The 15,637-nt window shown below is 36.5% G+C and overlaps 1 protein-coding gene across 2 annotated transcripts in view; it reads left to right on the top strand.

Moving 5' to 3' along the window:
- The window catches only part of Psn (presenilin), a 180,086-nt gene that overhangs the window by 151,157 nt on the left and 13,292 nt on the right, over positions 1 to 15,637 (top strand). For both annotated transcript variants that reach the window (XM_090398665.1, XM_090398664.1), the window contains exon 9: positions 7,172 to 7,284. In XM_090398665.1, the coding sequence (XP_090254791.1) occupies positions 7,172 to 7,284 (113 nt within the window). The remainder of the gene's footprint in view (positions 1 to 7,171; positions 7,285 to 15,637) is intronic.

Genomic DNA, 15,637 nt, shown 5'->3' with positions numbered 1-15,637 from the left:
TTGAAGAAGCTTAGAAATGGAGGAAAGAGTCTGTAAAAGGAATTAGAGATGATGAAGGTGACATAAAAACAGGAGAAAAAGATATTCTTGGCTTATGGAGTAATCACTTTGAAAAATTGCTAAATGAAACAAGCAGTGATGACAGCACATTGGTAAAAAAAAACACTGACCAGGAATGCAGTCAAGAATACATATCCATACTGGAAGTAAAAAAAGCCATCAAAAGCCTGAAATGTGGAAAGGTAGCAGGAGTAGATGATATTCGAGCAGAGATGTTTAAGTATGGAGGTATAAAAGTCTTACAGTGGCTGCACTTACATAGTTGAGAAAGCCTGGACAGAGGGATGAATTTCAGAGGATTGGAGTAGAGCTCTCATAGTACCCATATATAAAAAGGAAAATAAAAGTGAATGTGAGAATTACAGATGTATTTCTCTACTGAGTGTTACTGGTAAGATATATGAGAAACATACTACTTGAGAAACAGTTGAGAAGGATTGTGGAAGAGAAGCTTGGTGAAGAACAAACGGAATTCAGGCCAAACAGAGGCTGTCAGGATCAGATTTTCACTTTATGACATATAGTTGAGAAATCATGGGAATATAACAGAGATCTGTATTTAGGTTTTGTAGATCTGAAAAAGGCATATGACAAGGTGCCAAGGGAGAAGCTATTCATAATGCTACAATTATATGATGTCAATGAGGCATTATATCAAGCAATACTTAGTCTTCACTTGCGTTGTAAGTCAGCAGTTAGAATTGAAGGAAGTACAGGAAAATGTTTTAACGTTAAATCTGGTGTCAGACAAGGATGTACATTATCCCCTCTGTTATTCATTACAGTCAACCCTCCTACAACCCCATTTTCGACAGATTAGAAAATGATGAAAATAAAACTCTTATTCAAGCGTGGAAGGAATTCTCTATTTTAGATTGTATTAGAACCGTGTCATCAGCTTGCGCGGAAATTAAACCATCAACACTTAATACATGTTGGAAACCTCTTTTGCCTGAAATGGTTCAAGCAAGAAATGATATTTCACTCCCAGTTACAGAAATAGTAAACATTGCTTCTCGTTTAAGCGGCGAAGGATTTGCATTAAACCATCAAGATGTAGAAGAACTACTTCAGGAAGAAACCTTAGATGAGGAAGAATTGATGGAATTAGTTGATGCATCTACCTCAAATGCATTGGTAGACGAAAATATGAAAAACGAATGGGTGCCAAATCTCAATTTATATGATGTGAAAAAAAGGGCTAAATTTGGCTAAAGAATTAGAACTTCATTTCGCTCAAACTGATCATTCAATGGTGCACCACGCAAAGTTTAAAAGAGAGTTTAGAAACTGCTTAGCTCCGTATAGAGAGGTTTTAGTACAGTTAGAAAAAAAAGCTACGATTGAAAATCAACATCAAGATTTGTCAAGTAAGGAAGACATTTGGCGCATTAAAAGACGAAGAGTTAGGCCACTCATATTTGAAAGCGAGGATGAGTGTTAAAAGCATTCAATACACATGAAATTATGTTACGCAATTTTACATAATTTTCTTGGTTTTGTTGGAAAACAGTTTTTTAGTTTAGTTTAGTTTAGTTTGATTTTTTTTATCATTTCCTTGTATGAACTCTTCGATTCAATAAAGATAATTTTATTGTACTTAACATATTATCTTGCCTTTTGTGTTTGTAAAATTTTTTCCACAACCGTACGCACCGTAACTTGATGCTCTGAGAATGCAATTTTCATACAACGCAGAACGAATCAGACTGATTGACAAGTGATTTTACTTACTTCCGAGTTTCACTCAACGCGGTTCCCATATAACGCGGTACAAATCAATCTGATTCGTACTAATTCTGAGTTTCTTATAGCGCGGTTTCCATATAACGTGGCACGAATTAACCTGGTTTGCACGTTAAATCTTAGTTTCTTATAACACGGTTTTCATATTACGCAGTACGAATTAATCGCGTTATAGGAGGGTTGACTGTATCTATATGGATCACATTATGAAGGAAAGTGGTATTAAACCTGATATCAAAATTAGAGATGTTAATCTCAACGCTCTTTGCTTTATGCAAATGATGTTATACTTCTAAATAAATCTGCTACAAGTCTGCAAGATTCCCTGACTAAAGTGAATAACTGTTGTAATAGATATGGTATGAAGATCAGCAATAACAAGACAGACAATGAAAATAGGCAGAAGCAATGAAAATATCAACTGCATTGTGAATGGAGAACCTATAGAACAAGTAAAAATTTCAGCTACTTAGGCCTGATTTTTAGTGAAGATGGTAAACTAAGTATGGAAATAGATAACAGAATCAACAAAGCTGGTATGGTAGGCAGTCAACTGAATTAATTTATGTGGAATAAGAGAGAAATTAGCCAAAACACTAAATTTGCTGTATACAAGATTGTATTCATGCCAGTTTTAACTTATATCTGTGAATTGGGTTAGAAGTAAAACACTTGACCAAAGACTAGACACTGCAGATATGAGAGTCCTGAGAAAGATTAGGGACATGAACAGATGGCATCAATGGCAATATATTAAAATCAAGGATATTAGGAAAGAACTTGACATTGTCAGCATCCAGGAATGTGTTAGCAGAGGTAATCTCAGGTGGTATGGTCACTTAAACAGAATGTCAGAGGAAAGATTAGCAAAACGTGTTCTCTCTCAGGTTGGCAGAAAAAAGACTCAGAGGAAGACCAAGATATAGGTGGATTGATACAGTAAATAGTGCCTTAGAAGATAGAAATATAAGATCTGATAATGTTGGAGTCTTGTGTTGTAACAAACTGATTTGGGGGAAAATTGTAGATAGGAAGTTAGTAATGATGTAAATTTTTCATGTTGTACTATCATATCCTTGAGGATATATATCAGGAATTTGATGTATCTTTTATAATTGCAAGAAAAGAGATCTGAAAAATAGTAGGTATAATGATCTAATAAAAAAGTGCCTCTCTGGACGGAAGAACTTAAAAAATATTTACAATCAAAACATCCTTTGATATCAAGAATATATGGTGTTCCAAAGATCCATAAGACAGATATACCTTTAAGACCAATAGTAGATGGAAGAGATTCACTGACTTCCAACTTGACGAAATACCTCACCAACATGATCTCACAACATATAGGAAAAACATCTTCGTTCATAAAAAATTGTAAACATTTCATAGAAAAAGTGAAAGATATATATATTGGTCCAACAGACATCTTAGCAAGTCTAGACATTATCAGCTTGTTTACAAACGTCCCGAGACAAGAAATTTTGAATCTCCTAGAAGACCTCTTCCCTCCAGACATCTTAAATCTTTTTAAACATTGTATAAACAATACTTTTTTCGCCTATCAAGACAGAATCTGGGAACAAAAAGAAGGTTTGGCCATGGGTTCATCATTATCACCAGTATTATTAAACCTATTTATGGAAAAATTTGAAAACAATGCGCTTAAGAATTACCATAAAAAATCAAAAATATGGCTACACTATGTGGATGATATTTTCATCATATTCAATGGAACAACAGATGAACTTATCAATTTCAAAGATTATCTCAACAATTTGCACAACACCATAAAATTCACTTTAGAACAAGAAGAAAATAAAAAACTTCCTTTTCTGGATATTCTATTAGAAGTTAATGAAGAAAGTAAACTCCTTCTCAGTATATAGGAAGCCGACAAAATACTGGAAGATTTCTAAATGCAACCTCACACCACCATCATTCACAGAAAAGAAGCTTAATTAAAACTTTTTGAGATAGAGCATACAATATCTCCAGCACACAAGAAAGATGTAATGAAGAACTAAAATACTTAACACAAATCCTCCAACAGAATGGATATGAAACAAAAACCATCGAGAGAATTCTTAAAATGCCTCCAACTAACAACACAATAAAACAGGATTACAAAAACGCAATCTCGCTTCCTTATATCAAAAATGTTACAGATAAGCTAGCCAGATTAATGAACAAACACAACATAAAAGTAGCCTTCCTTCCTATGGAAAAAATCTCAAGATTCCTACATCCACCAAAACCACCTCATCATCATCCTTTTAAAAAACCAGGAGTCTACAAAATCCATTGCTCTTGCGGGATTTGCTACGTAGGACAGACAGGAAGATCTGGAGTAATACACATGGCTGAACACCAAAAAGACGTACGATATAAAAGAGAACAAAAAACGGGTCTTGCTTTCCATACCACTTCCACTGGACATGATGTACTCTGGCAAAAAACGACGATGTCATACATAGAAAACAACAATTATATAAGAAAATTTAAAGAAGCTGCTAATATGCTAAAAAGCCCAACCCAATGCAATAAAAATCAAGCTTTAATTCTCCATCAAGTGTGGTCAGCTCTAATAAAAAATCTACCTCAATCTGAGCTCGGACTGTATGAACGAGAACAAGAACACATGACATCATCCAGTATTGTTCAACGTCAATAACGTTTTATATCTGCATTCTGTTATTTGAGTTTATGAATAGCCAGATGGTTATGATTTGTATTTATTAATTCTCTTGTTTAAACTTTAAGTTATACTATTTACCCCCTGAAGATGTAAATCCTACGATTTACGAAACTTGTCAGGAACTATTATTTCAGTATTTTGTATAACTGAATAATAAAAAATGTGGTGTAATCACCGAAATATATTTTTTGAATAGTAGGTTTAGTTTAAATTCAAGAATGTTAACAGTGTCAAATTCCTCCCTAATATCTATATTTTTAATATGATACTGCTTGATTCCACCTCTGCACTCCCTTGATTCATATTTTGGAAAAATTTTCATTTTTTTTCTGGTCTCTAGTCTTTGATCAGCTGATATATTTTTCACTCAGCTCAGATCAATAAATTAAAATTGGTGTGAACACTATCTTATATACTTTTAATTTAGTGTTTTAGCTAATTTTTCTTATTACATATAAATTTATTCAGATCCCTGCCATGCCAAATTTTCTTTCTGTTAACTGTTTTCAAAGAGCACAAGAAACTATTAGAACCATGAATGGTATTTTATGAAGTCATAAGGTCCCAAGAAAAAAATAACAAAATTCTGCATTGGGTGATTATAGGTAGTATAATGACTTGTGGATGTGAGTGTTGGACCTTTGCTAACAGCAAAATTACCCCACTCCAGAAAGTTATCCATGATGAGAAAATATTTAGAGTAAACCATTTGCACTTCTCTAAAAAAATCTTCATTACATGAATTCATTTCCTTGGTCTGAATAATAGTTTTCTTCTTGCCTTCAGTATTATGTAATACACATCATCATCATGAAGAACACCATTTAGAAGAAAAACACAACTGTGCTTGAAATAAAATGTTCTTCTGTCTTCACTTTCATTTGTTGACAGGAACAAACATTGAGTTAAATAAACAAATACTAGACCAAAACTAGTACTATTGGAATTTGTTCTTTCTAAACTTGAGCTTCTGCTTATTCTTTTAAAACAAGAACAACAGAGGCCTTCTTCTAGATTTTTATCTTCTGATGGTCATATACCATTTGAAAGAATAAATTCTTTCAGATAAATCTATTAGGTATTCAGATCCCTTCCTATAACTCTATCTCCCCTCTTTAAACTGAACCCATATTCTCATTCCAATCTTCCCAGCAACATAAACATATAGTTGTTAGCTGTGCCGATGCTTCATTGTGTGTGCTTGTGCTTGCTGGCTTCAAACTGGAAGTATGACTCAATGCTATTCTCCTTTAATAGTAAGATGAAACACGTAACATAAACTTTCAAGTTATAAGAACAGTTTCATTACACAACTTTACTCTATTAAAAGTAAAATAATGATAGTTTCTTTATCTGTTGGCCAATATGTAGTGCAGTTCTTGAATTATGAAAATCATTGTCTCCATCACCATTACAAATTGTTGTCGAAGTTTTGCGCTTTACAACATAAACTAAAGTGATAGAACTGTCAGAACATTGTATCGAATGATTTATTAACACAATTCTTTATTCTCTTTGTGGAGACAGTATTAAAGCATAGGGAAAGAAATATACATTTAATTTTCCCAACTCTTTTTTTTTTTTTAGATTGCTTAATATTAAAAACTTTTTTTATTTAAAAAAATGTGTATATGAAAAGTCATTAGATACTCTACAGTATGCTCATAAAGAACGTAGTTTTAATTACTAGATAAGGTTTAATTTCATTAATTTATTACATGAAAGTTGTATAAGAGGACAAAGCAGCTGCGATATAGCTGCTTTTTTCTTATTATGAAGCATTAGACATATGTACTGAATGGCCAGTCTTAGGCACATTCTTGTTATATATATATAGTCTGCTTTATATGAAGCTGCAGGGTCCATGTGTGTGCACATCTCTGTTCCAAGTCATATAAGCTGATACTGATGGATAGTGTTAAAATGTACACATCATTCAGTTTAATGCAATAATTTTATTGATCAAGCATAATTATGATAACTAGTACAAGGCTGTCTTGTTTGTGCAAGTATCATGGAAATACTCTGCTGGGAGATTCATGCACAAGAGTGTATGATGGTCCATTGTTTGGTAAAGTGTACCAGCATTGTCTTAGAACAACCAGTGAGTGTCAAACTATCAAATTTCATATCAAACTAGCTTTGACAACCAGTCAAAGCTAGTTTGATATGAGAGACTCAGAATGATACAAGAATTGGGTAGTTTAACAGATAAGCTACAATTTGTCTGTTGCCAGTGCATTACAGTAGTGGTATGAAAGAGCCTATCATTATGCACAGTGTGGTTTATTCTCTCATGAAGAATGGAGAGTCAGCAGATGACCTTACAAGGTTGCACTCTTGTCAGCTAAAATGAAACTATGATTATTGTCACATTAGTATATGAGTTGAAATGGATTGCCTCATTCGCTAAATCCTTACTCTAGTTAGATTCCATACTTTGAGAATCTAACTAGAGTAACTAGTTAGATTTCTGCCAAGTAGTAGCAAGTTTTTTTTTTTTTTGGGGGGGGGGGGGCATTTCTTTCACTCTGAACTTTCTTTACATAAATGGGAAATTTAAGAAAGTTGTAAAGTGAAAATATATGTGGAAGTAATACTGTTTCAAGTATTTCAGACATCATTTGGTCAAGTAAAGTTTGAATGAATAAAATTTATTTATTTTAGGAGGAGTTAAACTTGGCCTGGGTGACTTCATCTTCTATAGTGTACTTGTTGGTAAAGCTTCTTCATATGGTGACTGGAATACAACAATTGCCTGCTTTGTTGCAATTCTTATTGTAAGTATATTGCATTTAATTTTTTTATTAAACATTTTGTTCATTATATGAATTGTGGTATAACTTAATCATCTTTATATATTTTTCATTATATGAATTGTGGTATAACTTAATCATCTTTATATATTTTAATTCTGTTTGTTTCAAATAGCTGTTAAATCCTGCAATTTGGAAGAATTACCCCTTCACGTATATATCTGTATGTAAGTCTATTATTAGCGATTAGAACTAAGTGTTATAGTTAGGTATTTTTTCTGATGCAATCAGAGGTGAACTAATGGAATGTTATAACCTTCTGCATATATCATTTTTGGTTACTCTATGTGATACAGTGGTTGATTGGTTTTCTCTTTGAAAAGATACTTCAGTTTGTAAATAACTGTTACAAACTGAGAACTTCAGCTTATAGTAGATAACTTAAAAACTTACCAGAAAACGTCACAGGAAATTTGCACCATGGTAACACTCTATTTTTAACAAGCAGGTAAGCCTGTAGCAGATCAATGGCATGTGTGGTTAAGAAGAAAGAGGGAAGGGAACCTGTTACTGTTTTTTGAACAACTGGAGGTTGTAGTCCCTGGGGGAAATAGTGCGAGGCAGATCAAACTTTCATTCTGTCATTCTCTGTTCAGAGAGTGAAAGAGGAGGAGGATGAAAAGTTAATTTGTTACGTTTGAAGCTGTACTATAAATGTTTTTATATGATTCCCACCAAAAAAATTGAAAACCTGTCATATGTTTAGTACCATGGATGTAGCTAAGGTAACATAATCTGGTTCTCTGCTCTAGAGACTAAATACAGTGCTTCTCCAAGCTACCTCAAGACTCCATTAAAGAAGTTGTTGGTGGTCTCACACATCAGAAGACAGAAGTTGCCTACCACCTAAAGCCATTCATAAACAATTCTCTCACTGTGGGATTGGAACACAGAGAGTGATGATCTTCCCACTAAGCTGGCCAAGCCAGCCAGATAGTTAGATTAGTTTTTACTAGTGTGTACAGGACCTGTGAGTTCCCAGTAATGATAAATTAACACATTACCACAGTTGCAAAACTTGTACATGTAAATAGTGGCTTTTCATTCTTATCCTAACAATAATAAATTTAGTTTAATCCTATTATCCAAGTGTGAGCAAACAAAGTTTGCGAAGATGCAACATCAATTTTAAAAATATTGTCAGGTGGCATCGTTTCGGGCCCATAAATAAAAGAAAGGACGAAACGAACTTTCCACACCTCGTAAAAACGACTAGTGACACGTCAGCAAGCACATCAAAACTAATAACAGCAATCAACAACAAGTTCAAAGACACGTCCTCAATCGATCATACCTGCTCAACCAGACCTAACATTTGCATAAAGGGAACAAGGATGCCATCTTCAAAGACAACTTGAAAAAAAAACATCAAAATGGTGACAACAGTTGGATCATTGACTACAGAAAAGTTAAATTGGTGCAAAAATCAAGTGATGCCACTAGCAGCCACCGTGGAGACTAGTGTGCAGGTACTGCATAGGAAATGTGCAAGACCCTTGCGGTCAAGCATATGACTCACAAAACCCTACATATCCACTTCACCAGCATCTGTGGACTAAACTCCAACCTTAGTGTCCACCACCAGTCTACCAAACCCCACATACACTTTCTGGCAGAAACTCAAATCTCATCCCCCCCCCCCCATTCCCAGCACTATTCATCTCAACCTTCCAAACTACACTCTTTAACTCCTTTTGACCCAAGAGTGGCGTCTATGCATACATTCACTCTGACATACCTTGCCTCATAGCACCCAACTTTGACCTTTGGTTGAAAATATCCCTTCCCAACTTGGTCAAATTCATAGCTGTTTCTATCGCTCCCCTAATGTAACCAGTCACTCTGATCTCTTTAATTTCCTCTCCTTAAAAATTGATTTTTCTCCAGTCTCACTTTCCCAACAGCAAAATCATCCTCCTAGGAGATTTTAATGTCCACAATACTAACTGGCTTTCCTCCTCCAGCTGTACAGATCTTGAAGGCACAGATGCTGAAACATTTGCCATCACTAATGACCTTACAACTTGTTCAGATGCCTACTAGAATACCTGGTAACCTGAACCACTCGCCAAACACCCTAGATCTCTTCCTCACCTTTCCAAATACACAGTGAATGTAGTGGCCCCCCTAGGCAATTCTGACCACAATCTAGTGTTCATCTCCTCCCCCTCACAATAATGCTTACACAGCCACTCACATACAAAAGTAGTTTGGCATCATAACAATGCCAAGTGGGACAGCCTCTGCAACTTGTATGCCTCATTCCCTTGGTTGGACTCTTTCTTCCAGCCTTCCAACCCAAACACATGCACCGAACTTATAACTGAAGTAATCCTCACTGGCATGAAACATGCATTCCTCACAGTACTCTGACCTGCCATTTCCTACCTAAACCCTGGTTTTCCAAAAGATGTGCCAAGGCTATTCAAATGAAAAACTAAACATACCATAACTGGCTCAAGCCCGAAATAAATGCTTCCAAAACAGAGTTTGAAAGAGCAAAAAGTAGAAAATTAGCAGCCTGTCCAAACGGCAGATTGCTCTGCCATTTGGACAGAGGCCAATCTCCTGGCCTCACGCTTTGCTTCCAATGCATGCATAGTGAACAATGGTAAATGTCCCCCAACCATTCCAGATGTCCAATATACAATGCCCACTCTGTCCTTTTTGCCAGAAAGAGATCAGTAAAATACTGTTCAAATTAGACACAAAAAAGTCTCCTGGCCCTGATGGCATTCCTCAAATTGTCCTGAAGGTTCGTGCACCAGAACTGAGTCCTGTATATGCCGTCTTATTCCACTGGTATCTATCCCACAGCCTGGAAATTGACCTATATTCAACCCATTCCTAAGAAGGCCGACAAGTCACTGCTGTCCAACTATTTCCCATCTCACTCACCTCAGTCCTGTCTAAAGTAATAGAAAAAAATCATCAATTCCCAACTCCTACACTACCTTGAAGGCACCCGCCTGATAAACGACCTACAGTATGGATTCCATCGCTGCCGATCAACAGGAGATCTGCTCACATATGTCACCCATCTCTGGACACATGTCATGAAGAAGTTTGGTTAATCTCAAGCAGTTGCACTCGATATCTCCAAGGTGTTTGACCGGGTCTGGCACAAGGGCCGCCATTGTTTGGTCTGTCTCAAGAATTCTGTAGTTGGATCGCCAGCTTTCTGTCTGGATGCACACTATGTATGGTGGTGGATGGTTCCTTATCCTCTCACCATTCAACTAATGCTGGGGTTCCCACAAAGGTTCTATCCTCTCACCAACCCTCTTCCTGCTATATATCAATGACTTACTTCAGCTGACCTCCAATCCAATACACAGTTTTGCAGATGACAACACATTGCACTCCTCCCTTTCTTTTGATAAACCTAACTCTACACAACTCACCTCAACCTACAGAACATCAATCACCACTGCCCTCAGGTCTGATCTCCAAGCCATCCTCCAATGGGGTTCAGATAACCTAGTCAGTTTCAATGCTAATAAAACCCAGTACTGTCTTATTTCTGATAAAAAAGAACCATTTTCTCCCAGTATTATTTTTGACAACACCCAAATTTCCAGACAATTTGAAATTTCTCTTCTTGGAATAACCCTGACATCAAGTCTCTCCTGGCATAAACACATCACAACCATTGCATCCTCAGCTTCTAAAAAACTAGGATTTCTCTTTTGCTCAAGACGTTACTTCACCCCTGAACAACTGTTAACCTTATACAAATCACAAATCTGCCCAGCCATTGAATACTGCTTTCACATATGGGGTGGGCTCCCAAAAGTTCCCTCAAAATGCTTGATTCAATGCAGAGGAGAGCAATCAGACTGATTAATGATCCATCTCTTACCAACTCACTCTTCCCACTCTTGCACAATTAGATCCTTGGATGAAGTGCATTTAACTTAGAATGAAACTGTTGTAATTCATGAGAGTCATTCCAGATAGCAACTATATCATCTGCATATCTGAATCAATGAGCAGGTCTAGGTGAGGTGTTGTCAAAAATACATTGTTCAAAGTGCTCTATAAAAAAGTTGGCGATAGAAGGAGAAATACGATTGCCCATTGCTTTTCCTTTGATTTGTTGATATAACTTGTTTTTAAAGGAAAAATAACCAGAATGTATTACAAAATCAAATATTTTAACAATGTCTGAAGGAAATTCTTGTTGTAGTAATTCTGTGCTGTCAGATTAAGTTCATAAATCAGATATTCCATGAAGACCAGGTTGTCCCACTTATGAAATTTCAAAATTTTTATCAAATTTTCTCACTTCTTCAACTGGAAGAACTGCTACTTGTATAAAAAAAAAATACTTCGGATTTCAGAAATAAAATTTCGGATCTTCATTTGAACACTTCGGATATTATGATTAGTTTAGATGTTTCATTATTTACTAATGTTCCTTTGTCTGACAGCATTGAATTACAACAACAAGAATTTCCTTCAGACGTTAAAATATTTGATTTTGTAATACATTCTGGTTCTTCTTTTCTCTTCCATCATCTATATGGATAATAATGAGGCTGAATGAACTCTTTCCACCTCTGTCTGTCCCTGGAGAGTCCAAACAATTCTGTCCAGTTTGGTATCACTTGTGATTTGGTTTTCAGATCCCCTTTTATTTTGTCTATCCATCTAATTCTTGGTCGCCCTTTGGATCTTTTATCTTCCATCGTTGTATACAGAGCTTTAGATGGTAATCTTCCTGTTCCCATTCTGGTCACATGGCCAAACCATCACTGTCTTCTTTCTTGGATTTTGTCTGTTATTGTTATTTCTTGTTTTAGTCATTTCCTTATGTCTTCATTTCTTAGTCTATCCAGCAGAGATACTCCAAGTCAGTTTCTTCTTAGCCAACCCATTTCAGTAGTTAATAATTTTTTTCTCTTCAGCTTTTATAACATTCTGGTTATTTTTCCTTTAAAAACAAGTTATATCAACAAATCGAAGAAAAAGCAATGGGCAATTCTATTTCTCCTGCTATCACCAATTTCTTTATGGAGCACTTTGAACAACGTATTTTTGAGATTTCACCTAGACCTACTCATTGGTTCAGATATATAGATGACATTGTTGCTATCTGGAATGGCTCTTCTTATGAATTACAACAGTTTTTCTCTAAATTAAATGCACTTCATCCAAGGATCCAATTCACCCTAGAAGAAGTAAATAAGCAGTTAGCCTTTTTAGATCTTTTAATTCTTCGGTAACCAGATGGTAGAAGTTTTTTCCCACTTGGTTAGACTATAATAAATTTAGTTTAATCCTTTATCCAAGTGTAAGAAAACAAAGTTTGCATCTGAAGTATCTTCAGGACTGAGGCAACTTGTGGTAAAGGTGGACCAAGCTCTCATCACTCCTTGTCTTAGTATCTCCCATAATGCAAAGCACATCTCCTTGCAGACATGTATAATGCTATGCATTAAGGGAAGGGCCACTACCCAGACCAGTTCCGACCTTTATCGAGGTCTCATCAGTGGGAGCCAGACCCAGAGGTAGTGATACTAAGGTAGAAGTAATGGAGAAGTCATATATACGTGGGTTATGTATGTATACGAGTTGCCAAAAGGTGTCTCACCTTATTATTAAATTACTCTGGATTTAGAGAAAGATGTTGAAAGTTTTTTCCCACTTGGTTAGACTATAATAGATTTAGTTTAATCCTTAGCTTGGTCCACCTTTACCACGAGTTGCCTCAGTTCTGAAGATACTTCAGGTGCAAACTTTGTTTGCTTACACTTGGATAAAGGATTAAACTAAATTTATTATAGTCTAACAAAGCGGGACAAAATTTCCAGCATCTTTCTCTAAATCCAGAGTAATTGAATAATAAGGTGAGACACCTTTTGGTGACTCGTATAGGTAAATATGACTTCTCCATTGCTTCTAACTTTGCTGGCTCCCACTGACGAGACCTCTATAAAGGTCGAAACTGGTCTAGGTAGTGGGCCCTTTCCTTAATACATAGCATTATACATGTCTGCAAGGAGATGTGCTTTGCATTATGGAAGATACTAAGACAAGGAGTGATGAGAGCTTGGTCCACCTTCACCACGAGTTGCCTCAGTCCTGAAGATACTTCAGGTGCAAACTTTGTTTGCTTACACATAGAGAGCAAAAGGAAAGGATGAAAGAAATGATTGTTGTGGCAGGTACAAATGATTTGAAAGGAGACAAAATGGAAATGATAGAAGACCTGAATGAATTGTTTGAGGTAGCAAAAGAAAAGAGTGAGAGAGTTAGAATGATTAGTCTTTTGCCACGGTATGACAGTGAAATGTTTAAAAGGAGGGCCATAATTGCGAATGACTTTATGCGTGGGTTATGTATGACGAGTGGTGTGGAATTTGTGGACGTGTGGAGTGAGTTTGATGGACGAAAGGATCTATATAAGATGGATGGCTTGCATTTGAATGGCTACGGTGTAAGAAGACTTGAGAAAGTGTTGCTAATGTGGTGGATGTGCAAATTCAGGGAAACTAGATTTATTAAGGGGGGGGGAGTAGATATATAGTCCTTAGGGAGACAGTTGAATGTAAGAATGAATATAATATGCCCGAGCAAATAAGGACAGCAAATCAGAGTGGGATAGTTAATATAAGGCATCAAGGTATGGTTGGGGCTAATGGGGGTCTTAAATTCATGTACACTAATGCTAGGAGTATTAGGAACAAGAAGGGAAGAGTTTTTGGCCATGGTTGGCACTTCCAGACTACAGGTTATTGGTATTAGTGAAACATGGCTGACTGTAGATGATATAGCTAGTGAGATTGAATGTGATGGGTATAGTGTGTTCAGGAATGACAGGGAGAATAAAATGGGGGGAGGAGTATTGTTGATGATAGCTGATGAGCTGCAGCCAAGGAGAATAGAAGTTGAATTGCAGGATAGAGAAAAGAGCACATTTGAGGCCATTTGGTGTGGGATTGTGGCTAGCAGAACTAAACATACAATTGGGTACTGCTATAGACCAGGTGATGAAAAAGATGGTGACAGTATGCACAAGCAAATAGAAGAAATGAGTGGAAGGAGGGTGATTATTATGGGAGATTTCAACTATGGTCGCATTGATTGGAGTGAGGAGAGGACACACGGGAGGAAGGAATTGGATTTTATGCGGTTATTAAGGGATAACTATCTGCGACAGCATGTAATGGAAAATACTAGGGGTCAGAGAGTGCTTGACCTAGTAATTACATCTGAGGATTTGGCTGTAACAAATATGACCACATTGCCACCAATCGGTGAGAGTGATCATAGAGTCTTGACTTGGGAGGTAGCTAAAGGTGTAGAATTTTTAATTCAGACAGGGTATATGTGGAATTGTCAGGCTGGAAAGTATGACAAGCTTAGGAGTTTGATTGGTTCAGTGCCATGGCATGTACAACTGCAAGAACTAGAAGTCGATAGTGCATGGGAGGTAGTTAAGAAGTGTTTGCATGAAACAATGGCTGACTGCATACCTAGAGTCCGAATAATAAATCAACTAGGGGTTAAATGGATGAATAACACCATTAAGCTTGAGCTGCAAAAAAAGAAACAACTATGGAGGGAATTTAAGGAGAAAGGTGACCTGCAGGCACATGAACGGTATAAAGCGCAGGCCAGAAGGGTAACGAGTGTGGTAAGAAAAGCAAAAAAGGATTACGAAAGAACATTGGCCATGCAAGCTAAAGAGAATCCTAAACAGTTTTTTAGATATGTAGCAAGTAAAAGGAAAAATGTACATGGCAGAATGATTTTAAAGAATGCCGATGGTAGGGAGGTAACTGAATCAGTTGATATATTTGAGTTACTGAGTGAGCAACTCAGTAACTCAATTATATCAACTGAGTTACTGAGTGAGCACTTTGCAAGAATATATCATCCAGGTGGTGACATTGCAGAAATGAATGTACCAGTAGATTATACGGGAATTGTGGTGAATGAAGTAGAGGTGAGTAGTCTATTACATAACCTCAATGTCAATACATCTGTGGGATTGGATGGTATACCAGCTCGTGTTGTACGAGAAGCAGCTAAAGAATTGTCAGTACCTTTGACCATTTTGTTTAATTTGAGTCTCGGGTCTGGGTTAGTCCCGAGGGGGTGGAAAGAGGGGAAAATAGTTCCGCTGCATAAAGGTGGTTCCAAGACTGCTGTTGTAAATTATCGACCGATTAGCATATCAGGAATCATTGTCAAGGTCTTAGAGAAATTAGTCAAGAAAAGAATACAGGATTGGATAGATGAAAATGGGATATTGTATGGGGGACAACATGGTTTTGTGAAGGATAGATCATGCCTCAGTAACTTGCTC

Source organism: Typopeltis vanoorti, chromosome 10, assembly GCF_054136105.1.
Source record: "Typopeltis vanoorti isolate ZY-2024b chromosome 10, IOZ_Tvanoo_1.0, whole genome shotgun sequence".
Classification (NCBI taxonomy): domain Eukaryota; kingdom Metazoa; phylum Arthropoda; class Arachnida; order Uropygi; family Thelyphonidae; genus Typopeltis; species Typopeltis vanoorti.
This window is presented reverse-complemented; position numbering and strand designations above follow the sequence as displayed.